Below are 27391 nucleotides of genomic sequence, written 5' to 3'. Positions count from 1 at the left end.
GAGTCCTGAAAATAGCTGTGCAGCGATGTTCCCCATCCAACCTGACAGAGATTGAGAGTATCTGCAGAGAAGAATAGGAGAAACTCCCCAAATACAAGTGTGCCAAGCTTTTAGCATCATATCCAAGAAGACTTGAAGCTGTAATCGCATCCAAAGGTGCTTCAACAAAGTACTGAGTAAAGGGTCTGAATAATAAAAAGGTCTGAAATGTAATATTTAATTAAATAAAATGGTTGCAAAAACATCGAAAAACCTGTTTTTGCTTTGTCATTATGGGGTATTGTGCATAGATTGATGAGGGGAAAAACAATTTAATCAATTTTAGAACAAGGCTGTAACGTAACACAATGTGGAAAAAATGTAAGGGGTCTGACTACTTTCCGAATGCAGTGTCTGCAATCAGGATTAAACACAGAGAAAACAGTTGCTCCTGCTATATTTGAAGCTGATATAGTACACAATGGATTGCATTGCAGAGATCTGTGTCCCAATTTCACTTTCCAAACTGCTGCAGATAGCCTCCGTCACTGGATCGCAGGGATCAGGGGACAACACTCTTTGGTCAGACCCCTCCTCTGACAGCAGTGTGTGTGTGGGCGAGTGCGCGTCTCTGTGTGTTCCATTTGCAAGCATGTACATGTTTGTATTATTATAATCAGCAGCTGGGTATACAGTGGGACAGTTTTTGGCACACTGAATATGCAAGCTTAGTGTACACTATTCTTAGACTTTAAAGAAAGATCTACTGTAATTCTCTGATCTATAAAACATCAAAACATACAATGTGCAATTATCTGTTATTTCAAGGCTTTTCCCAAATTGTGATTTAAAAGGTGTATTTCTCTTTTGCATCAAGATCAATATTTGATCACAGTTATCATGTCCATGTTTCAAGCTTGGCCAGGCTCTTATTGCTCTAACAAAAAACATCAGTTCTCCCAACGGTCACAATCTTAAAGCTCAGTCCAATATGCGGAAGCTCTCAAGGTCCACTCAACCCATTCCCAGTGAGCTTACACACCCCAAGGTCTCTCTTCCTGTGATGCTCTTGGAGCTGTACACCAGACAATCCTCCACAGTTTCCCCCATTTTGGGCTGCTGCTCCTGGGTTTGTACGGCCAGCCTGGTGCCTTCTGAATGGATCAACTTGGAGTTTACCAACACATCCATGTTTAGCCCCAGTCTGTATTACACTACCGGTCAAAAGTTTTAGAACACCTACTAATTCAATGGTTTTTCTTTATTTTTACTATTTTCTACATTGTAGAATAATAGTGAAGACATCAACACTATGAAATAGCACATATGGAATCATGTAGTAACCAAAAAAGTGTTAAACAAATCCAAATATATAATATTTGAGATTCTGCAAATAGCTACCCTTTGCCTTGATAACAGCTTTGCACAGTCTTGGCATTCTCTCAACCAGCTTCATGAGCTACTCAACTGGAATGCATTTCAATTAACAAATGTGCCCTCTTAAAAGTACATTTGTGGAATTTATTTCCTTCTTAGTGTGTTTGAGCCAATCAGTTGTGTTGTGACAAGGTAGGGGAGGTATACAGAAGATATCCATATTTGGTAAAGACCAAGTCCATATTATGGCAAGAACAGCTCAAATAAGCAAAGAGAAACGACAGTCCATCATTACTTTAGGACATGAAGGTCAGTCAATATGGAAAATTTCAAGAATTTTGAAAGTCGCAAAAACCATCAAGTGCTATGATGAAACTGTCGTTTCTCTCATGAGGACTGCCACGGGAATGGAAGACCCAGAGTTACCTGTGCTGGAGAGGATATGTTCATTAGAGTTACCAGTCTCAGAAATTGCAGCCCAAATAAATGCTTCACAGAGTTCAAGTAACAGACACATCTCAACATCAACTGTTGAGAGGAGACTGTGTGAATCAGGCCTTCATGGTCAAATTGCTGCAAAGAAACCACTACTAAAGGACACTGATAAGAAGAAGAGACTTGCTTGGGCCAAGATACACGAGCAATTGACATTAGACGGGTGGAAATCTGTACTTTGGTCATGAGTCCAAATTGGAGATTTTTGGTTCCAACCACTGTGTCTTTGCGAGACGCAGAATAGGTGAACGGATGATCTCCATATGTGTATTTCCCACCGTGAAGCATGGAGGTGGTGTTTATAGTGTGGCGGTGCTTTGCTGGTCACACTGTCTGTGATTTATTTAGAATTCAAGGCACACTTGAATTCTAAAGGCACACTTGAATTCTCAAGGTATATGCCATCCCATCTGGTTTGGGCTTAGTGGGACTATCATTTGTTTTTCAACAGGACAATGACCCAATTGCCAAGAAGGAAAGTGATGGAGTGCTGCATCAGATCACCTGGCCTCCACAATCCCCCGACCTCAACCAAATTGAAATGGTTTGGGATGAGTCGGACGGCAGAGTTAAGGAAACGCAGCCATCAAGTGCTCAGCATATGTGGGAACTCCTTCAAGATTGTTGGAAAAGCATTCCAGGTGAAGCTGGTTGAGAGAATGCCAAGAGTGTGCAAAGCTGTCATCAAGGTAAATGGTGGCTATTTGAATAATCTCAAATATAAAATATATTTGGATTTGTTTAACACTTTTTTGGTTACTGCATGATTCCATATGTGTTATTTCATAGTTTTGAAGGCTTCACTATTATTCTATAATGTAGAAAATAGTAAAAATAAAAATAAACCCTTTAATTAGTAGGTGTTCTAAAACATTTGACCGGTAGAGTACCTGCTCCAGTTCAGTCTCTGGGTCTATAGACCCAGCCTGCTCCAATCTCCTCTAGGCAGGGCCTCTCTCCTGCTGTGTCTGAAAGTCCTGTCTGCTCCCTCCTCTCTTTCTTAGCCCCTCTCTCGTTCACTGTCTGTCTAGTTCTACACGGCCAAGTCATCTGGTCGGACCCGGCTGCTGGTACCGCTGGTCTTGCTGAAGCGGCGTTTGTCTTTCAGGTAGCTGGCGTGCAGCGGGGTTGGCGCGGAGCACCTGTTGGGCATCTCCCCTGGCATCTGGGTATAGCTCATTCTCAGGAATCCTCCCTCCCCTTCCAGGTCGTCATGGGAATGATGGCGCTCGGTGGCCATGTTGACGGAGTTCTGCTGGTGTGCCATCCTGTTGTTGAAGGGGTGAGAAGGCATGGAGGTCATGGGGTTCATGGGGTTCATCGTATCCGACGATTCCAGGCACTGGCTGAAGTCAGGGGGAGGGGTGCAGCCCGGGGAGTTGTGATGGGGCGGGGTGTCGGGGTCCCTGGTAACGGCAATGGCCACAGCATTATGGGTGCGGTTCTTGAGGGCGGCGTGGGTACGCTTGCACTTCCTGATACGCCTGTAGGCCAGGTGGTAGAGCTCAACCACAGAGAGGAGCAGGGAGACACCAGACACCACCAGCATGAAGACGATGAACACGTTCTTCTCTGTGGGCCTGGACATGTAGCAGTTGACTGGGTTGGGACAGGGCCAGGCCTTGCAATGGTACAGAGCCCTGAGGAAGACTCCATAGATCATGTATTGGACCACGATGAAGGTCACCTCCATCACTGTGCGGATCAGAATGCTCAGAATGTATGTAGATAACAGCGCTCCCCGCAGGCGAACCTGCCCTGACGCCTCCAGCACCTTCCCACAATCCCTCTGCTGGAGGTATGCCTTCTCCTCTGATATGCACCCCCCCTCTCCTCTCTCCTCCATCTCCTCCCTCTTCTCCTGCTCCCTCCTCCTTCGTTTCTCATCCCTCCGCACGATGTGCATGGCGTGGCCCATGTAGATCAGTGATGGCGTGGACACGAAGATGATCTGTAGGACCCAGTAGCGGATGTGTGCAATAGGAAACGCCTGGTCATAACAGACGTTGGTACAACCGGGCTGCTGGGTGTCGCACAGGAAGTCACTCTGCTCGTCTCCCCAGGAGGACTCTGCGGCCGTGCCCAGGACCAGGATCCTGAAGATGAAGAGGACGGTGAGCCACACCTTCCCCACTGACGTGGAATGTTCCTGAACCTCCTCCAGGAAGTTCCCTAGGAGACTCCAGTCCCCCATCACTACTGCTCACTGGTCACTGGCACACACCTGAGAGAGGAGAAGAGGGAGAGAGAAAGAAAGAGGGGCAGGGTGAGGGTAAAGGGAGAGAAAGAGGAGGGAGGGAGAGAATGAAGAAGAGATAGCGAGTGAAGAAGAAAGAAAATAGGGAGAGAAAAGAAATGAGATAAAATTACTAGTGTGTGTGAGTGGCATGGTATGCATGTATAAATAGCCTGTGATTGGCCTGGAGACTGGACACGACACAAATGCCTGAGAAGGAATCTTTTCCCACGACACACACAAACATACTGTATATTTAAGGGCATTTCAAAGTAAATAGTGAGGTTGTTTCTGAGAAATGATATATAGTAGTTGGATGTTTGCGTTACTATTCCTGACACTGACACATTATAACTAGACAGAAAGGGTGAGGGGCCATAGGGCAGGACAAGGTTAGGAGCTAGTGGCCCCGAATGTTAGAAATGGAATGGAATTCTGTGCCCCTGACCTAACCCTACAATCTCCAACATCTCCGCCATATTGTCCAGAGCACAGCATCGGTCATTGGTCACCATGTTTGTACCGGTTAATTGAAGCCTTTGATGTTCCCTCGCTCGTCTCTCCGTTCCACTCCTCCTGTGATTTGTATCAGTGTGTGTGTGTGTGCCGTTGCCCCCTGACCGCAGTATGAGTAAGACTTTGCGTGTATCTACTGTCCCTATAAGGCATCTCAGCAGATCATTTTATGAGTGTCATCAAACCCCCAATCATCGAAGTATGCACCAAGTGAACCGATCTGAATTTTACTACAATTATTCAACAGGCAAAAATAAAGTAGGCACACGCACACACACACGCGCGCACACACACACATGCATCGTCCAGGTTTGGCTGGGGTAGGCCGTCATTGTAAAAAGTTCTTAACTGACTTGCCTAGTTAAATAAAGGTTAAATAAAATAAATACATATGACCATGAGAGGTTTGACAGTACAGCTCTAGAGTTAGCCAAATTACAACCCTTAAGAGAGGTCCCTTTTGAGTGGCTTTGTTTAAGAAATCATATTGTTTGGGATTGGTTCCTCTGAGAATAAGAACAGGAAGTTGAGGAAAGGAGACATAGACTGAGACCGCTCAGCCCTCTGCAACCTCTGCTCTGTTCCGATTCTCAGCGTAGCTAAGATTCCGTTCCCACCATGACAGCCTGTGTGTGAGTATCCAGACAGACTGACAGACTAATTACTGCTCCTGTGATGGGTCTGTACCCCCGTGCTCCTACTTCTACCTCTCACCCCTCTTATCCTCCTCTGAGCGACCATGCCAACTCTGTCTGGGAACAACAACAAAAAGACTGTCAAATAATATCAAGGCTCCAATTCGCATAGCGCCCCAACAGATCCACAGATGATGCAATCTCGATTGCAGTCCACACGGCCCTTTCCCACCTGGACAAAAGGAACACCTAAATGAGAATGCTGTTAATTGACTACTGCTCAACTAAGGACCCTGTGACTGAATATCTCCCTCTGCAACTGGATCCTGGACTTCCTGACGAGGGTAGGAAACAACACCTCAGCCACGCATGCTTAGTCACCTCCTGTACTCCCTGTTCACCCACGACTGCGTGGCCACGATGAGACAGCCTATAGGGAGGAGGTCAGAGACCTGACAGTGTGGTGCCAGGGCAACAACCACTCCCTCAACATGAGCAAGACAAAAGAGCTGATCCTGGACTCCAGGAAAGGGAGGGCAGAGCACACCCCCATTCACATCGACAGGGCTGTAGTGGAGAAGGTTGAGAGCTTCAAGTCCCTTGGTGTCGACATCACTAAGGACCTATCATGGTCCAAACTCACCAACACAGTCGTAAGGAGGGCACGCCAATGCCTATTCACCCTCAGGAGGCTGAAAAGATTTGGCATGGGTCCTCAAATCCTCAAAAAGATCTAGAGCTGCACCATCAAGAGCATCCTGACTGGTTGAATCACCACTTTGTATAGCAACTGCTTGGCATCCGACCGCAAGATGCTACAGAGGGTAGTGAGTATGGCCCAGTACATCACTGGGGCCCAGCTCCCTGCCACCCAGGACCTCTATACCAGGCGGTGTCAGAGGAAGGCCCAAAGAATAGACTGTTCTCTCTGCTTCCGCATGGCAAAAGGCTCTGGGACCAAAAGGCTCTTTAATAGCTTCTACCCCCAAGTCATACGTCTGCTGATCAGTTAATCAAATGGCTACCCAGACTATTTGCATTGACTCCCTTATTTTATTTTATTCTTATCTATTCTTATTTTTTGCACTGACTCTCTTGCACAGGCTCAGTGTACACTCACTGACTAACCACACATAGACACTCCAACACACACACAAGCATATTGACTCTACACAAAAACACACATACAGTACATTCACATTCCACACATTCTTGTCGTGATGTGAGTTTGTCCTATATTTATACACATATATATATACATTTATTTTTAAAAATCCCAGTCCTCGTTTCTGCAGGAGGCCTTTTGCCTTTTGGTAGGCCATCATTGTAAATAAGAATTTGTTCTTAACTGACTTGCCTAGTTAAATAAAGGTTAAATAAAATTCCTTCACACTCTTCATACATGCTGCTGCTACTCTCTGTTTATTATCTATTCATAGTCACTTTACCCCTACCTACATGTACATACAACCTCAATATCCTTGACTAACCAGCAGTGGTGTAAAGTACTTAAGTAAAAATACTTTAAAGTAGTACTTAAGTAGTTTTTGGGGGGTATCTGTAATTTTCTTTACTATTTACAGTTTTGACAACTTTTTATTTTACTTCACTACATTCCTAAATAAAATAATATACTTTTTACTCCTTACATTTGTCCTGCCACTCAAAAGTACTCGCTACATTTTGAATGCTTAGCAGGACAGGGAAATGATCCAATTCACACACATATCAAGAGAACATCCCTGGTCATCCTTACTGCCTCTGATCTGGCAGACTCACTATACACAAACTCTTTGTTTGTAAATGATGTCTCAGTGTTGGAGTGTGCCCCTGGCTATCCATAAGTAAATAAAAAACAAGAAAATGGTGCTGTCTGGTTTGCTTAATATAAGACATTTTAAATTATATATACTTTTACTTTTGATACTTAAGTATATTTTAGCGATTACATTTACTTTGATAATTAAGTACATTTAAAACCAAATACTTTTAGACTTTTACCCAAGTAGTATTTTATTTTACTGGGTGACTTTCACTTTTACTTGAGTCATTTTATGGTATCTTTACTTGTACTCAAGTATGACAATTGGATAGTTTTTCCACCACTGCTGACCCCTACACCGCACATTGACTCTGTGCCGGTACCCCTTGCAAATATCCTCATTATTGTTATTTTTATAGTGTTATTACTTTTCCTTTAGTTAACTTTTTAAAACACTGCATTGTTGGTTAAGGACTCGTAAGTAAGCATTTCACGGTAAGGTCTACTACACCTGTTGCATTCGGCGCATGTGACAAATACATTTAGATTTGATTTGAAGTCTGAGAAATAAACAGTCAGAAATATCAAGAGTGACTTAAGGGTGCAGGACTAAAGCAATCAGAAAGTTAACAGTAAACTAGAACAGCATGTGTGATTCACTGTGGGACAGCACAATGAAATATAGCCTACAGAGCAACAATATATGAGGTGAAAACAACAGACTTACTAGAAGGCTCAAGATACAAAATGACGAACTTTAACAAAAGATGACCTCACCACTTTGAGTAAAGTTCATCTGATCACACCATAACTTGTGTTGACTAACTAAACACAACACTACTGTATGTAAACGTCTGGCCTCATATTGATACTAATATTGCAATGTTGGCCAGCCAGGCTACACAGCCAATAGGTTGTGTTGTAAACAGGTGAGGAAACCCTTTTGTCAGACCAGTCTGGTAGGAAAATGACTGTTTTAACTCCTACCTCCTGCCATTGTGAAGGCCAGGCTCTCACTCCCTTCCTCTAGTCGAGGCTAGCTCTTCCTCATTTCTTTGTGGCTCGCTGTAAACACATTATCTGATCGCTACCCAAAGCTTTGATGACAGTTGGATGTAGAAAGGCAAGTTCTGGCTGTGAAGTTTTTTAAAGGACCCCATGGCACTATAAAAATCCATGTAATATGGTCTAACAATGACTTATCTCTGAACTCAATTAATGAAATCACTTTGCAAGCAATTATAGAGCATGGAATTTAAGAGTTCCTTGTTGGGAAGAGGCCTAATTTGATATTGATGAAAAATAAAGGAAAATGAGGAAGGGTGGAGGTGAGGAGGAGTTGTTAACAAAAAGTGGTTGGCTAAAAGCGAAAATATTTGGTTCAAATACAAAGGGGAGGGATGCCCTTTTTGCCCCTGGAAAAATATATTAATTAACAAACAGTCTTGCGTATGTGTCATTACTTCAACAGAAAACATTTAGAGAGAATGTCCAGTAATTTGTACACGTAACCACTTGGTACAGTAGCTGCCCATCTTTGCCGTCACATTTGAGATTGTTCAATTCCATTCCTGGGTGCCCAGTAATAAATAGGGATTTACTGTAATACACTGTACCCACTGACCACCGTCATAGCTGTCATATTGGTTTATAATATCTGTCTCTGAGTAATGGGGAATTTGGCAATGAGGTATCTAACACGGCACACACTGGGCATAGAATACCACTCTGATATGTCTCTGACATTGATCAGAACATAGGGACGTTACAGAAGGAAGCACCCGTGGAAAGAACTACTCAACGTTGGCCTGATTGGAATCCATGCTACAGGACTGCCACCTCATTTAACCACAGTAAGGTGACTGGGAACATGGACTAGTACAAACAGACCAGCTATGAACTCCGTAAGGTGGTGTGATGAAAGAAACATACAGGAACTCAAATCCTTCTGTTCACCTGATTTAGAATTCCTCACAATCAAATGTAGACCGCATTATCTACCAAGAGAATTCTCTTGGAATTATAATCACAGCCGTATATATCCCCCCCCAAGCAGACACATCGATGGCTCTGAACGAACTTTATTTAACTCTCTGCAAACTGGAAACGATTTATCCGGAGGCTGCATTCATTGTAGCTGGGGATTTTAACAAGGCTAATCTGAAAACAAGACTCCCTAAATTTTATCAGCATATCGATTGCGCAACCAGGGGTGGAAAGACCTTGGATCATTGTTACTCTAACTTCCGCGACGCATATAAGGCCCTGCCCCGCCCCCTTTCGGAAAAGCTGACCACGACTCCATTTTGTTGATCCCTGCCTACAGACAGAAACTAAAACAAGAGGCTCCCACGCTGAGGTCTGTCCAACGCTGGTCCGACCAAGCTGACTCCACACTCCAAGACTGCTTCCATCACGTGGACTGGGAGATGTTTCGTATTGCGTCAGATAACAACATTGACGAATACGCTGATTCGGTGTGCGAGTTCATTAGAACGTGCGTTGAAGATGTCGTTCCCATAGCAACGATTAAAACATTCCCTAACCAGAAACCGTGGATTGATGGCAGCATTCGTGTGAAACTGAAAGCGCGAACCACTGCTTTTAATCAGGGCAAGGTGTCTGGTAACATGACTGAATACAAACAGTGCAGCTATTCCCTCCGCAAGGCTATCAAACAAGCTAAGCGTCAGTACAGAGCCAAAGTAGAATCTCAATTCAACGGCTCAGACACAAGAGGCATGGGGCAGGGTCTACAGTCAATCACGGACTACAGGAAGAAATCCAGCCCAGTCACGGACCAGGATGTCTTGCTCCCAGGCAGACTAAATAACTTTTTTGCCCGCTTTGAGGACAATACAGTGCCACTGACATGGCCTGCAATGAAAACATGCGGTCTCTCCTTCACTGCAGCCGAGATGAGTAAGACATTTAAACGTATTAACCCTCGCAAGGCTGCAGGCCCAGACGGCATCCCCAGCCGCGCCCTCAGAGCATGCGCAGACCAGCTGGCCGGTGTGTTTACGGACATTTTCAATCAATCCCTATACCAGTCTGCTGTACCCACATGCTTCAAGAGGGCCACCATTGTTCCTGTTCCCAAGAAAGCTAAGGTAACTGAGCTAAACGACTACCGCCCCGTAGCACTCACATCCGTCATCATGAAGTGCTTTGAGAGACTAGTCAAGGACCATATCACCTCCACCCTACCTGACACCCTAGACCCACTCCAATTTGCTTACCGCCCAAATAGGTCCACAGACGATGCAATCTCAACCACACTGAACACTGCCCTAACCCATCTGGACAAGAGGAATACCTATGTGAGAATGCTGTTCATCGACTACAGCTCGGCATTCAACACCATAGTACCCTCCAAGCTCGTCATCAAGCTCGAGACCCTGGGTCTCGACCCCGCCCTGTGCAACTGGGTACTGGACTTCCTGACGGGCCGCCCCCAGGTGGTGAGGGTAGGCAGCAACATCTCCTCCCCGCTGATCCTCAACACTGGGGCCCCACAAGGGTGCGTTCTGAGCCCTCTCCTGTACTCCCTGTTCACCCACGACTGCGTGGCCACGCACGCCTCCAACTCAATCATCAAGTTTGCGGACGACACAACAGTGGTAGGCTTGATTACCAACAACGACGAGACGGCCTACAGGGAGGAGGTGAGGGCCCTCGGAGTGTGGTGTCAGGAAAATAACCTCACACTCAACGTCAACAAAACTAAGGAGATGATTGTGGACTTCAGGAAACAGCAGAGGGAACACCCCCCCATCCACATCGATGGAACAGTAGTGGAGAGGGTAGCAAGTTTTAAGTTCCTCGGCATACAGACTGTTAAACAGCCACCACTAACATTGAGTGGCTGCTGCCAACACACTGACAATGACACTGACTCAACTCCAGCCACTTTAGTAATGGGAATTGATGGGAAATGATGTAAATATATAAACAATGCTACCTTATATAATGTTACTTACCCTACATTATTCATCTCATATGCATACGTATATACTGTACTCTATATCATCGACTGCATCCTTATGTAATACATGTATCACTAGCCACTTTAACTATGCCACTTTGTTTACATACTCATCTCATATGTATATACTGTACTCGATATCAGCTACTGTATCTTGCCTATGCTGCTCTGTACCATCACTCATTCATATATCCTTATGTACATATTCTTTATCCCCTTACACTGTGTATAAGACAGTAGTTTTGGAATTGTTAGTTAGATTACTTGTTGGTTATTACTGCATTGTCGGAACTAGAAGCACAAGCATTTCGCTACACTCGCATTAACATCTGCTAACCATGTGTATGTGACAAATAAAATTTGATTTGATTTAAGTCAATCAGAGGAAAAGAGACGTTACAGGGACAAAATGGAGTCGCAGTTCAATGGCTCAGACACGAGACAGATGTGGCAGGGACAACAGATAATCATGGATTATAAAGGGAAAATCAGCCCCAATCTCTGTAGCCAATGTGAGTAGAACACTTTAACCCTCGCAAGGCTGCCGGCCCGGACTGCATCCTCAGAGCATGCGCAGACCCGCTGGCTGGAGTGTTTACGGACATATTCAATCTCTCCCTACCCCAGTCTGCTGTCACCACTATCGCCTCGTAGCACTTACTTCTGTCATCATGAAGTGCTTTGAGAGGCTAGTTAAGGATCATATCACCTCCACCTTACCCAATATCCTAGACCAACTGTAATTTGCATACAGCCCCAATAGATCCACGGATGACACAGTCACCATCCCACTGCACACTGCCCTATCTCATCTGGAAAAGAGGAATATCTACACTACATGGCCAAAAGTATGTGGACATCTGCTCGTCAAACATCTCATTCCAAAATCATGGGCATTAATATGGTGTTGGTCCCCCCTTTGCTGCTAGAACAGCCACTCTTCTGTGAAGGTTTTCCACTAGATGTTGGCATATTGCTGCGGGGACTTCCATTCAGCTACAAGAGCATTAGTGAGGTTGGGCACTGATGTTGGGCGATAAGGCCTGGCTCGCAGTCGGTGTTCCAATTCATCCCAAAGGTGTTCAATGGGGTTGAGGTCAGGCCTCTGTGCAGGCCAGTCAAGTTTCCACACTTGATCTCAGCAAACCATTTCTGTATGGACCTCGATTTGTGCACAGGGGAATTGTCATTCTGAAACAGGAAAGGGCCTTCCCCAAACTGTTGCCACAAAGTTGGAAGCACAGAATCATCTAAAATGTAATTCTATGCTGTAGCATTAAGCTTTCCCTTCACTGGAACTAAGGGGCCTAGCCCAAACCGTGAAAAACAGCCCCAGACCATTATTCTTCCTCCACCGAACTGTACATTTTGCACTATGCATTCGGGCAGGTAGCATTCTCCTGGCATCCACCAAACCCAGCTTTGTCTGTCGGACAAAGCTGGGTTTGTCCGAAGAACGTCCAGAGAACGTGCTTCCACTGCTCCAGAGTCCAATGGCAGCAAGCTTTACACTACCCCAACCGACACTTGGCATTGCGCATGGTGATCTTAAGCTTGTGTGTGGCTGTTCAGACATGGAAACCAATTTCATTAAGCTCCTGACAAACAGTTATTGTGCTGCTGTTGCTTCCAGAGGCAATTTGGAATTTGGTAGTGAGTGTTGCAACCGAAGACACAACTTTTACGAGCTACACGCTTTAGCACTCACGGGTCCCGTTCTGTGATCTGGCCTACCACTTCGCGGCTGAGCCGTGAACATTTCCTAGACATTTCCACTTTACAATAACAGCACTTACAGGGGCAGCACTAGCAGGGCAGAAATTTGACAAATTGACTTGTTCGAAAGGTGGCATCCTATGACGGTGCTACGTTAAAAGTCACTGAGCTCTTCGGTACGGACCATTTGACTGACAATGTTTGTCTATGGAGATTGCATGGCTGTGTGCTCGATGTCTGTCAGCAACAGATGTAGCTGAAATAGCCAAATCCACAAATTTGAAGGGGTTTCCATATACTTTTGGCCTTGTAGTGCATGTAAGAATGTTGTTCATAGACTCCAGCTCAACCTTAAACACCATAGTACCCTCCAAGCTCATCATTAAGCTCGGGGGCCCTAGGTCTGAACCCGGCCCTGTAAAACTGTGTCCTGAACTTCCTGACAGGCCGCCCCCCCAGGTGGTGAAGGTCAACACCTCCGCCACACTGATCCACAAAATGGGTCCCCACAGGGCCGTGAGCCCAGTCCCCTCATGTACTCCCTGTTCACCCATGACTGTGTGGCCATGCACATCTCCAACTCAATCATCAAGTTTGCAGACGACATGACAGTGGTAGGCCTGATTACCAACAACGAAGAGGTTTAGAGCCCTGGCGGAGTAGTGCCAGGAAAATAACCTCTCCCTCAACATAAAAAAAACAAAGGAGCTGATCGTGGACTACATACAGGAGACTGAAGAGGGTGCATGCCCCGATCCACATCAACAAGGCTGCAGTGTAGAGGGTCAAAAGCTTCAAGTTCCTTGGCGTGCATATCACTGAGGACCTGAAATGGTCCCACAACACACACACACACCGGGATGAGGAAGGCACAACAGCGCCTCTTCAACTTCAAGCGGCCAAAGAAATTCAGCATGCCCCTAAGACCCTCACGAACTTCACCAGGTGCAACATTGAGAGCATTCTGTCGGGCTGCATCACCGCCTGGTACAGCAACTGCACCGCCTTGAACAGCATGGCTCTCCAGGGGGCGCACTGCCTGCCTTCCAGAACATTTACAGCACTCAATGTCAAAGGAAGGCCAAGAAGATCATTAAGAACCTCAGCCACCCAAGCCACAGTCTGTTCCCTCTGCTACCATCTAGCAGATAGAGACAGTACAGAGCTGGGACTGAGAGACTGAGAAACCGCTTCTATCACAAGGCCATCAGACTGTTGAACAGCCATCACTAGCCGGCTACCTGTCCAGTACTCAGCCTTGCACCTTGAGACTAATGCCCCATGTACAGTATATAGAGTCATTGAACTCTGGTCACCTCATATTCTGTTTTATATACTGTTGTTTAGTAACTGTAACTGGGATTTTGTCTTGATTCTATTTTTGGTTATTGGTGTATTTGTATTGTATTTCCTGACATTCTACTGTACTGTTGGAGCTAGTAAGATCAGTGTTCACTGCACCTGCCATAACACCTGCAAATCTGTGTAAGTGACCAATAAACTTAGATTTGATTTGAGAGAGGATAGGCAAATGAAACCATAGGCTGCATTGGCATAGTGAGAGTCTGGGGTCTGTATCGTAGTCTATAGAGATAGTTATTGTTAACAAAAAGAGAGTGAGAGTATATTGTATGTTTAGAGATGGTGTTTGAGGTTGGACAGTAGGCCTACACACTTTGCATTAAGTGAGGTTGGACTACATTTAGTGAACATACTGTAAACACAGGGCTAGAGAGGTTTGGAAAAGTGGGTGTGATGCCTGAACTCATACCATAGGGGCCTTTAGTGGAGTAGCCTATAGATAGAGAATGGATCAGGAACCCAGAACATCAGCAAATAACAAGAAGGACACACCGAGTGACATGGACAACCTGTGGTTCAGTGTAGTAGTATTTACAGTAGTCTTTACATACATGGACATTGACTGGACCTGGGCTGGAGAGCAACCAGGCTATAGTCCATAGAGATGACATGGCTAGCAAACTGCATCAATAATGTGTGGTGGTAACTGATGTCCTAATTAAGGGCAGGTACAGACCCAGCAGCAGCAGCAGCAGGGCTGAAAAAGCCACCGGAATGAATACAGTGTTTTCTCTCAAAGCAAGCCAGGGAAGGAAGCAACACAACAGCAATAAATCCTGTCCAATGCCTCTACCCTCCTCTCCTTTTCTCTGCCTGGGCTCAAAGCATTGCGTTAGAGGGAAGTTAGTGATTTTCCAGCTGGAGATCAACCACTCCATTCATGGGACTGATCTCTACAACTTATAGCTGTCTTGTAAAACACTGACTGTTGGACTTTTGTCTGCCTTAACCAGTGCCATTTAACAAGTGATGACTAATTTGAAAAACCAAACCCACAACCTCAGAGCATTGAAGACTGGATAAAGGATGGACTATCTACAAGGAGCTCCCGCAAGAGTAGTATCATAACTGGACAATCTACCATACTGACCTATATGAGACCTCATATCTATGTAGAACTATCCTGAGTTTCCATATAAAAAGATTGCCTCACACTGAAAAGACTGAGAGAAATCAGTCTTGCTCCAAAACATCATCAAATCAAATCAAATGTATTTATATAGCCCTTCTTACATCAGCTGATATATCAAAGTGTTGTACAGAAACCCAGCCTAAAACCCCAAACAGCAAGCAATGCAGGTGTAGAAGCAGGTGTAGAACGTCAACCCCTCTATCCTCTATTCTTTCCAACCCCTTCCCATCACAAACCCCTCACCATAATCCCATCCACCATTTCTCCTTCCTCTCCATGCATCCACCAGACAGGAACAACAGGGGCAGTGTTGATTTACACATTGTCCCTTTACTGCTCTCATCACTAGTCTGATCCGTAGACATTAAAACCAGTAGATAGTGATGGCACTGGCGTCATCGACATATTCCTAGGGAAAACTCCTGATGGCGCATGAAGCCACAAGCATTTGAATTTGATGCACGCCATATTGCTGAATGGCACCAAAAAATTTGCTGAAGATCATGGTGAAAGTGGCCGTAACTAGCAAAGGTCGATGTAAATGTTTTCATCCTGCCTGAGATAGTCAACCCAGTCCACCGGTCGTGATTGGTCTGTGGTCAGTACGTGGTCCTGTGTGACGACAAGTGTACGCTCCGAGAGCGAAACGAGATGGGCGGGGCTAAAGCTTAAGAGGGTGTGAACGATGCTGAATGGGTGTAGACAAAGAAGAGCTCTTCACTAGATACCAAAACATTCAAAGGCCATTTTCTCAAAAGTGAGTTTACAAGCTGATCAACTTTAAATGCAGAATTACTTCCCCATTGTTCCTCAAATGCAGTGTATGATATACCATTTTGTAGCTCTGAGTCTTTACTTTTATCCAATGTAAAAAACACAATTTCAAGTTTTGATACATAAGACCGAATCCAGGTTGTGAGTCATAAATGTAGTAGTCAGAATGGATCACTGTTTAATGAAATATCTCAATTCATAGTGATTTTTAAAATGATTCACTGTGGGGATTGTGCTTGATCATAATAAACACATTTTAAAGGCCAAAACAGTCATAACTACTATAATTTTTTGGGGCTGTTCTGTTCGTCGTAATTTACATAGGCTTTCTAGGGTAGACCAGTAGCCAACCAGCAGAGCTCCACGCTCCAGAGGGGACACTGGGGGCCTGGTCTGATCAGTGACGCACACCCTCTCTGTCCCCATAGAAGACAACAATATATAAAATACTATGCCTTCAGATAGTATTCACACCCCTTGACTTTTTCCACATATTGTTGTGTTACAGCCTGAGTAAGACACAATGTGTCACTGGCCTACACACATTACCCCATCATGTCAAAGTGAAATAATGTTTTTAGAATTTTTTACTAATTAATAAAAAATGAAAAGCTGAAATGTTTTGAGTAAAGAAGTATTCAACCCCTTTGTAACGACAAGCCTAAATAAGTTTAGGAGTAAAAGTTATCTTAACCTTGTTACTGCTGTGGGCTAAAATCACACAGTGTTTATTGGTATTCTTAAACAAATCTACTTTGAAACAAAAGTATACACCTCACACACATGGTTATGGGATTAAGAAAAAGAAGACACCTGTACCATGTCAGATATAGAGTTGGAATGTATTACATTTTGAGTTTGCGTCCCAATATTACACTTTCTACACATCGCAGAACACTGAAATATAACAAAACTGTTTGAAATAGAAACACCGGATTTCCACCGTAAAAAAATTATAATGTTGATTAATTATGATTATTATTTTTTTTTTAAGAATAGCATTCCACCCATGATGCCACTAGAGGACGATTTGTTCATTTGACTGCAGGAAAGGTCACATAATAAGTTGCATGGACTCACTCTGTGTGCAAAAATCATGTTTAACATTCTCTTTGAAAGACAACCTCATCTCTGTACCCCACAATTATTTGAAAGGTCCCTCAGTCGAGCAGTGAATTTCAAACACAGATTCAACCACAAAGACCAGGGAGGTTTCCAAACTTTCGCAAAGAAGGGCATCTATTGATAGATGGGTAAAAAAAAATGAACAGACATTGAATATCCTTTTGAGCATGGTGAAGTTATTAATTACACATTGGATGGTGTATCAATACACCCAGTCATTACAACGATACAGGCGTCCTTCCTAACTCAGTTGCCAGAGAGGAAGGAATCCTCTCAGGGATTTCATCATGAGGCCAATTGTGACTTTGAAACAGTTGCAGAATGTAATGCCTGTGATAGGAGAAAACTGAAGTTGGATCAACAACATTGTAGTTACTCCACAATACTAACCTAATTGACAGAGTGAAAATAAGGATGCCTGCACATAAAAAAATGAATGGAAAATGTTACGTTTGGGGAAAATCCAATAAAACACATTACTGAGAACCACTCTCCATATTTTCAAGCATAGTGGTGGCTGACTCATGTTATGGGTATGCTTGTAATCATTAAGGACTGGGGAGTTTTTCAGGATAAAAAAAAAAATGGAATGGAGCTAAGCACAGGCAAAATCCTAGAGGAAAACATGATTCAGTCTGCTTTCCACCAGACACTGGGAGATGAATTCACCTTTCAGCAGGACAATAACCTAAAACACAAGAACAAATATGTACTAGAGAGGCTTATTAAGGCAACATTGAATGGCCTAGTTATAGTTTTGACTTAATTAAATCAGTTTGAAAATCTATGGCAAGAATTTAGAAAATAATAATGTGCAAACATTATACAACCCAGGTGTGCAAAGCTCTTCAAGACTTAACCAGAAAGACTCACAGCTGTAATCGCTGTCAAAGGTGATTTTAACATGCATGGACTCAGGGGAGTAAATGAGATGTAACTGATGTTAATGAGATATTTCTGTATTTCATTTTCATGAAATTTGCAAAAATTTCTAAAAACACGTTTTTACTTTGTAATTATGGCATATTCTGTGTAGATGGTTGAGAGAGAAAAATCTACTTAAACCATTTTAAATTCAGGCTGTAACAGAACAAAGTGAGGAATAATTCAAGGGGTATGAATACTTTCTGAAGGCACCGTATATATACACATTATGGAAGTATTCAGACCCCTTCACTTTTTCCACAATTTGTTACATTACAGCATAATTCTAAAATGTATATATACATAAAACAAATACTTCTCATCATTCTACACACAATACCCCATACTGACAAAGCGAAAACCGAGCAATCAGGGAGAAGGGCCTTGGTCAGAGAGGTGACCAAGAACCCAATGGTAACTCTGACAAAGCTCCAGAGTTCTTCTGTGAAGAAGGACAACCATCTCTGCAGCACTCCACCAATCATGCCTATATGGTAGAGTGGCCAGACAAAAACCAATCCTCAGTAAAAGGCACATGACAGCCCGCTTGGAGTTTGCCAAAAGCCACTCCCATTCTTCTCTGCAGATCCTCTCAAGCTCTGTCCGGTTGGATGGGGAGCGTCGCCGCACAGCTATTTTCAGGTCTCTCCAGAGATGTTTGAATTGGTTCAAGTCTGGGCTCTGGCTGGGCCACTCAGGGACATTCAGAGACTTGTCCTGACTTGTCTAGTTCTTGTTCCTGATTTCCTCCAGATGTGATGCTTGGTATTCAGGCCAAAGAGTTCAATCTTGTTTTCATTAGACCAGAGATTATTGTTTCTCATGGTCTGAAAGTCCTTTAATTCTACATTGTGGAATAATAGTGAAGAAATCAAAACTATGAAATAACACAAATGGAATCATGTAGTAACCAAAAAAGTGTGAAACAAATAAAAATATATTTGAAATGTGAGATTCTTCAAAGTAGCCACCCTTTGCCTAAATAAAAGCTTTGTACACTCTTGGCATTCTCTCAACCAGCTTCATGAGGTAGTCACCTGGAATGCATTTCAATTAACAGGTGTGCCTTGTTAAAAGTTCATTTGTGGAATTTCTTTCCTTCTTAATGTGTTTGAGCCAATCAGTTGTGGGGGTATACAGAAAATAGCCCTATTTGGTAAAAGACCAAGTCCATATTATGGGAAGAACAGCTCAAATAAGCAAAGAGAAACGACAGTCCATCATTACTTTAAGACATGAATGTCAGTCAATCGGGAACATTTCAAGAACTTTGAATGTTTCTTCAAGTGCAGTCGCAAAAACCATCAAATGCTATGATGAACCTGGCTCTCATGAGGACCGCTACAGGAATAGACCCAGAGTTATCTCTGCTGCAGGGGATAAGTTCATTAGAGTTAACTGCACATCAGATTGCATCCCAAATGAATTCTTCACTGAGTTCAAGTAACAGACACATCTCAACATCAACTGTTAAGTGTGCCACACCTCCAGGCTGTGTAGGGGCTATTTAAAAAAGAAGGAGAGTGATGGAGTGCTGCATCAGATGACCTGGCCTCCACAATCACCCGACCTCAACCCAATTGAGATTGTTTGGGATGAGTTGGACCATAGGGTGAAGGAAAAGCAGCCAACAAGCGCTCAGGATGTGTGGGAACTCCTTCAAGCCTGTTCTAAAACCATTCCAGGTGACTACCTCATGAAGCTGGTTGAGAGGCAAAGGCAAAGGGTGGCTATTTTGAAGAATCTAAAATATATTTGGATTTGTTTACACTTTTTTGGTTACTACATGATTCCATTTGTGTTATTTCAAAGTTTTGATGTCTTCACTACTTTTCTACAATGTAGAAACTAGTAAAGATAAGAACAATCCTTGAATGAATAGGTGTGTCCAAACCTTTTCCACATTTTGTTACGTTACAGCCTTATTCTAAAATGGATTTAAAAAAATCCTTATCAATCTACACACTATACCTCATAATGACAAATGTATAAAAAAAATATCTGAAATATCACATTTACAGAAGTATTCAGACCCTTTACTCTGTACTTTGTTTAAGCACATTTGGCAGCGATTACAGCCTTGAGTATTATTGGGTATGACGCTACAAGCTTAGCACACCTGTATTTGGGGAGTTTCTCCCATTCTTCTCTGCAGATTCTCTCAAGCTCTGTCCGGTTGGATGGGGAGCGTCGCCACACAGCTATTTTCAGGTCTCTCCAGAGATGTTTGAATTGGTTCAAGTCTGGGCTCTGGCTGGGCCACTCAAGGACATTAAGAGACTTGTCCCGACTTGTCTAGTTCTTGTGCCTGATTTCCTCCAGATGGGATGCTTGGCATTCAGGCCAAAGAGTCAGACAATGTAGAAAATAGTACAAATAAAGAAAAACACTTGAATGAGTAGGTGTGTCCAAACTTTTGACTGGTACTGTATATGACTACGACTTTACCACAGCATCTTGAAAAACTTCAGACAATCAGAGTAAGTAATAAGTCAATTTACACAGAGATTCCAGGCCATGCTCTGTTTAGATGAAACTTTTTAAGTCGTAGTGAAGAAGTGATATGCCTAATGCATAAACTTCGTATTATTGGCTAAACGGGTTTGTTTTGTCAGGTGGTATACACCATGTCTGGTTGGGAAATAGAGGAATGCAATGTCCTGTGTCTATGTTACCATATGTGCCTCTTTAAGGTGGCAGACATGGACAAATCTGGTAAAATTACTGAACTAAATATTGATTTTTATGTAGTCCTTGACCTGGATTTTTAAGGACTGTCTCAACAACTGTAGAAACAAAACATACTGTACCATGCCACTGTATGGCATAGTTTGCATTTTAAATGAATTCATACAAGCCTTTGCCAAATGCACATTATAACAAGGCAACAGTAAACATGTCATCCCCACGAATGATGCAGCACCCTACTTGGGCCAATAAGTGTAATTTTGTCAATTATCTCCATGGCAAGACGCATCATTCACTCAAGATTCGTAAAAATTGTGCCATTGGTGTCTGAGATTGTGTGTGACAAATGTACATACAGTTGATTACTATAGCGCCCTCGTTTGACCAATCAGTATAATTTAGTCAATGCCGGATCTCTATGGCAAGACAAATCATTCACCCATGTTTTGTCAAAACCAGGCCAGTGGTGTCTGAGCTAGACTTATATCCCTGAGCATGTGTGCCAAATTTCATCACTCTGAGTCAAGCAGATCAAGAGATATAAACATGTGCCTGTTATAGAACCACCGTGAGGTTAATATGAATGTTCTTCCATAAGTTGAGTCTTGACAGTGTTTGCAAAATGTGTGCCAAATTTTGTTAAAATACGAATATCCTTGACTGATATTTATGCATTTATGTGACAGACCACACCCATGTGAGTGTTTATTGGTCAATAGCGGCCATGTTGTTTTAGGTACTCGTCTAGAAAATATTGCATTGAGAGAACTTTGTCCATAGATGCCACATCAAGTTTCGTGCAGATCGGTCTTTTGGTGCCCGGTGTCATAAAGTTGCCTTGTTGGAAGAGGTTTATGATCCCCCCTAAATACCTTTTCCCCTTTTTCTATCCACTCTACAGATCGGTCTTTTGGTGCCCGGTGTCATAAAGTTGCCTTGTTGGAAGAGGTTTATGATCCCCCCCTAAATACCTTTTCCCCTTTTTCTCTCCACTCTACAGAATGGACTTTTGGAAAGCCCTTTGTTAACATAGAGAGAGTATGGTAACATCAAAAGGTTGGGGTAAAGAACAATCTTTCTGTAATCCAACCATTTGAAAGTGTCCGTTGGTACTTAAAGAATATGATGTCAGATCAGTTGTTGTCTAGGACATTATATCTGATGATAGGACGACATAAAATGTATCTTGGAAAGTCTAGACATTCTAGTTATCGGAATTCACATGGAATTGTTGTGCAATTTAAATGTTTAAATATGAAACCATTTGTGAAAAGATTAAATGTAATTTTAGCTTCTAAATGAGAGAATTGTTTTCATTATGTAAACTATGATCACTCTGTGGCCACGCCCAAGTGAACAGACATTGGTTGAGAAATATGAAACATGCCTTCCTCTGAACCCACCACAAAAGCACATTGACGAAAGTCAACCTTGTGTTCCCGATGACGTGAGGACTGATGTCCATTCATTTAAAAGGGCTAATATCGACTGCAACCTAACAAAATTAACTTATGTTCCCGACGACATGAGGACTGATGTCCATTCATTTAAAAGGGCTAATTTCAACGTGGAGGTGATGATCGCCACGCTGGAAGGATGAATTTCGACTACACCAGCCAGAATATAGCATGAGCTGAGTATGGCAACTTGGTATGAACTTTGAACTCTTATTCACTAAAGAAGTGATACATCCTAGACTTCGAGTTATCAGCAGCTGTAAACATGCGTGGCCTAGGAAAGGACGGACAATCTCTTCAGAATGATAGGGTACTACAACGTATCCATTCTACCACATGACAACAGACGACAACGTATCCGCCCAGAAATATTCTTCAAAGGACAAGGGAGATCTCTGCTGGGCAACCCAGCCTTCCATCTTCGACCAATCTATTGAAGCGCAGCTCAGAGTAAATATATTTCTTGCATTTTCCTTTTCCGAATGGGCGGTTATTTATAATGCACAAGATTCTGTATTTACGATAGCATAGGTCCGATAGAGACCCAATCCTTTTGTTCCTCAGTCTTCCCGCTCTTTCATTCAAACCCAACCCCCTTTCATTGTCTAACCAGCCATCATATCGTTTCATTCGCTAGAGACGTTTTCTTCTATGACATAATTAGTAATCAATGTATGGTCCATCCTGTGTATATGTAATTCTGGGTGATTATTTAGGTATTTAGTAAATAAATAATTAAACCAAATTTAGTATTGCTGATTCAACTTGTTAGCCAGTTGAACTCTATAAAAATAATTCCGTGGTGCCCCGACTTCCTAGTTAATTACATTTACATGATTAGTTTAATCGGGTAATATTAATTACAGAGAATTGATTTGATAAATGTCATATATCATTTAATCCATAGTAAAGACACGACACAGGAGAGTAGCGTTAAGTGTTTGTCGCAAAATTAAAATGTCGGAAAATCCATCATGGCCGACCTTATGGGTCCCTGAGGCAAATCTGTTCCTTGTGAGGAGAGGGACCTATGCACTGCATTTCATGATTTTAGGTAAAATGGGGTGAGGCGCGTGACCTTTCAAAGTTAACATGTTCAATCTATTGTTATAGCGCCACCATCTGGCCAATCTATGAAAGTTTTTAATGCCAGATCTCTGTGGCAAGACACATCATTCACCCAAGTTTCGTCAAAATCCGGCCAGTGCTGTCTGAGATATCGTGTGTGACTAACGTACAAACGAACATACTAACTGACTAACAGACGGAGACAAATCCACAGTCCCCGCCCCGATTTCATTGTGGGGGAGAACAAAATATCCTCATCAATAACAGTCCCGAATGCATATACTGTGCAGTGACAGCTTAGTAAAAGTGGCACAACTTCAGAGACATATTAAGAAAACATAAAGTCCTCCTCCTCCCACCTCTCTCTATGAAGTCCCAGCACACTGCTTGTTGCACCATTGGAGAACAAAGAGGTTGGGTAAGGATGCGACCCCCACCCTGACATAAGGCAGGTGCTCAATCATTGTTTTGGTTTTAACATGGATGCCAGGTGGGCCTTTTATCTGACAAAAACACTCCACAGTTTTTTAGTAGGCGGCCTGAAACATGAGAGGAAGAAAGATTGAAGAGAGAGAAAGAGGGGAATAGTAAAGTATATATACAGTTCATTAGGTACACCCCGTTCATTAATTTTTTTGTTTGTGGCTTGCTATATAAAGCAGGCAGACAGGTATTGATGCAGTTACTGTAGAAATTAACATTAAAATGGGTAAAACAAGTGACCTAAGTGACTTGGAGCGTGGTATGATGGTTGGTGCCACGCGCGCCGGTTCCAGTATCTCAGAAACGACAGTGTCTAGAGTTTACAGAGAACGGTGCGATAAACAAAAAACATCCAGTCAGTGGCGGTCCTGTTGGCGAAAACATTGTTGATGATGGGTCGAAGGAGAATGACAAGAATTGTGCAAGCTAACAGGCGGGCCACAAACAGGCAAGTAACAACAGTGGTGTGCAGAACGACATGTCAGAATGCACAACTCGCCGGTCCTTGTCATGGATGGGCTATTGCAGCAAATGACCAGACTGGGTTCCACTCCTATCAGCTAAAAACAAGAACAAGTGCCTCCAGTGGGCATGTGATCACCAACACTGGACAATTAAGGAGTGGAAAAAATCTCCTGGTTCCTGTTGCGTCATGCTGATGGCAGAGTCAGAATTTGGCGTAAGCAGCAGGAGTCCATGGATCCATTCTGTCTAGCTTCAATGGTACAGGCTGGTGGCAGTGGTGTAATGGTGTGGGGAGTATTTTCCTTGCACACTTTAGGTCCCTTGATACCAATTGAGCAATGTTTCCATGGCCTGAAGAATTCAGGCTGTTCTGGAGGCAAAGGGAGGTCCGAACCGGTACTAAATGGGTGTACCTAATAAACTGTATATGTGTATATGAGACATCAACAGTTTGAGGTCTGAATGGCCCTCCTCTCTAAACACATTGACTATTAACTGACTTAGTTTAGCCATGGAGGGGCAGGGGTGGGGTGGGTACAGACCCCCTGGGTGAGTTGGGGGGAGGCAGCGGGAGACGGAGGGAGAAATACTTCCTAAATCACAGAGTAGGTTAGTCACCTGCCACACGACTGCTACTTATAGAGCAGCGAGCCACCAGCAAGCCCTGAGGACTGGCGAGCCATATATCAGTTACCGTCTCACCCCACCAGACGCCACACAGCTAGCCAGATCATCTGCTACCTTACATGGAGGGCTGCCTTTTCGTCTGCCACTAACTGTACACAGACCCACAGCCCTGTTATGAGCTATTGTTTTAACTGTGTTGCACTGGGTCGCTCAGCCCAGACACCAGCCTGTTGCCGGAGGGGAAGACTATTGATGTTTGATCATCAATTATAGTACCTGCATTAAAGTTTTGTTATAAAAGTAAATGTTCATTGCAGGTATTGTACATGATTCTAGTTTGATTCTAAAGTTGAGTTGCTATATGCTTTGCCTTCGGGAAGTACATTTATATTTACTGTGGTTCTTAGGATTATCAAATTGGGGCTCCCCAACCAAATCTCAATTATGGCCCCCAAAAGGCTACATCCAGCCATGGTCATGAGACAATGCATCTATAGGTGAACAAAGAGATGAAAAAGGTACACATCTGTCATGTCATTTAATGCCGAATTGGTGAAAGTCTTGTATTTGTTAATGATCCTGTTTTTGATATTTCATGTAAGCAATCTTATGTCAAGCCATCCAATCTGAAGTCTTGCAAATTATTGTAGATTTAAAATAGTGTTGTAGCTGTATGAATAACCTTCATGAAAGAAACACTTAATATAAGGACATTTACTGCTCTAAGAGACCCGTGTCATCTTAGACAGTGGAACAGTGGAGTCGTTTGTTAAAATATATTTGTCTCTGGAGCTGCTGGCTGGCTGGATGAGTCAGTGTTGAGAGAGAGTGAGACTAACACACACCAGGACCCCTATAAATCGTCCCTACACTCTTCTCTGTGACAGATACCTCACCGTTATGGACCAGCGCCCTGTCAATGCTCTGTCTCAACTAGTAAAAGACAGAGACACTGGGTATGATGCTTTAGTGGCCCAGCAACTATATAGTATGAATACAAGAGACAGATGTTAATAGAATACCTCTATAAAACCCTCACACACACTCACTTAGTGACAGCTGTGTGAGTCCTGTTAGCCTTGAGTGCACCTATGAAAAGGGACAAATTAAGACTCTAGTTCATTTCCACAAGTTTCCTGTTCTACTTTGAAGTGTCCTTCCTATGTTTATGTATCCCATCGAGGGTAATGTGGTGGTAAATTACCTTTTCGTGCTACAGATGGTGATGGCTGTCAGTACTGAGGAAGAGGGTCCTAGCTGCTTCCCATAAGGGTCTTCACCTCAGAGACTGATGGAATGGTGGAGGGTGGATTGGACCGGGCCGTAGAGGTGTGATGACCTGGTGGGATGATTGGAGATGAGACCGGGCCGTAGAGGAGTGATGACCTGGTGGGATGATTGGAGATGGGACCGGGCCGTAGAGGAGTGATGACCTGGTGGGATGATTGGAGATGGGACCGGGCCGTAGAGGTGTGGTGACCTGGTGGGATGATTGGAGATGGGACCGGGCCGTAGAGGAGTGATGACCTGGTGGGATGATTGGAGATGGGACCGGGCCGTAGAGGAGTGATGACCTGGTGGGATGATTGGAGATGGGCTGGGTCGGAGGACAGAGGTTGGTGGAGACCAGTGATCCTGAGCCGTACCTCTTGCAGACACACCGTCAGATATAATCAACAGGAGCTGGGTAGATCAGAGAAGAATAGGATTTCTGTAGAGTGGAGTAGGATCTCTGTAGAGTAGAGTGGAGTAGTGCTGGAGCTCTGTGCCGTCCCAGGGTGGGAATGCTAACTTGTGCAGGGGGCACGGGAAGAAAAGCAGGGGCATCATGAGAGAGGATTTCCTCTCTGCCCTCCTCCCTGCCTCTCTCTCATCCGCAGTCTCCTCCCTCCCTCCGCAGTCCCCTCCCTCCCCCGTCTTCTTATGGTACATCCCTCTCACAGATTCCCTGGTAGGCTCCCTGGCACTTTATTTTGGTGGGAAGAATTCCTTAGCATCGGGAAGGGAAGTGGAATTGTGTTCAGGGATCAATAGGAATTCCGTTCTGACAAAGCTTTCAGAGGCATTACTTAGTCGTTGTTGTGTGTTTTACTTAGTCTTTGTTGTGTGTTTTACTTAGTCTTTGTTGTGTGTTTTTTTGTTTTACTACCGTCAACAGTACATTGTCTTTAAAGTGGTAGTCAGCATAAGCAACAGTCTGACATTGCAACACATACTTTCCCAGCTTACTATATAACTACCGTGATTTTTTTTTGTGGCGAAATGTGTAGGTAACATGATTAATTATGTCAAGGAATATACCAGGTAGAATCACTCTACCGGGAAAGAAATATGAGATTTCATATGAATGCAAGTAGTCATGAAGCATAAGCCTTCGCTGTTATACATTGTTCAGTAAGTTTTGTGGAAAATGTTTAGTAAAGCAACATTTTAAGTATGTTATTCACAGTAAATAATGTCACTGTTATATGTGAAACAGGTTTAGTGTTTTATAATAAGTTTACAATAAAAATATAGATTTTATGCAAATATTATAGGTTACAAACAAAAACATTATTTATGATGATCAGGGTTCAATAAGC

General features: G+C 43.3%; 1 protein-coding gene across 1 annotated transcript; it reads right to left on the bottom strand.

Moving 5' to 3' along the window:
* Window positions 1-2666: 2666 nt before the first annotated feature.
* Window positions 2667-26639, bottom strand: LOC112225436 (gap junction alpha-5 protein). Its single transcript, XM_024389405.2, has 2 exons — window positions 26014-26639; window positions 2667-4075 (listed from the first exon to the last, which is right to left on the bottom strand). Exon 2 carries the CDS (start codon window positions 4043-4045, stop codon window positions 2885-2887), a length of 1161 nt encoding a protein of 386 aa, XP_024245173.1. The 5' UTR covers window positions 4046-4075; window positions 26014-26639; the 3' UTR covers window positions 2667-2884.
* Window positions 26640-27391: the final 752 nt, after the last annotated feature.

This window comes from Oncorhynchus tshawytscha, linkage group LG26 (assembly GCF_018296145.1).
Source record: "Oncorhynchus tshawytscha isolate Ot180627B linkage group LG26, Otsh_v2.0, whole genome shotgun sequence".
NCBI classification, from domain to species: Eukaryota; Metazoa; Chordata; class Actinopteri; order Salmoniformes; family Salmonidae; genus Oncorhynchus; species Oncorhynchus tshawytscha.
This window is presented reverse-complemented; position numbering and strand designations above follow the sequence as displayed.

What these genes read in the sequence shown, in the direction of transcription:
- LOC112225436 (XM_024389405.2), bottom strand. Translation starts at nt 4,045, where the DNA reads ATGGGGGACTGGAGTCTCCTAGGGAACTTCCTGGAGGAGGTTCAGGAA.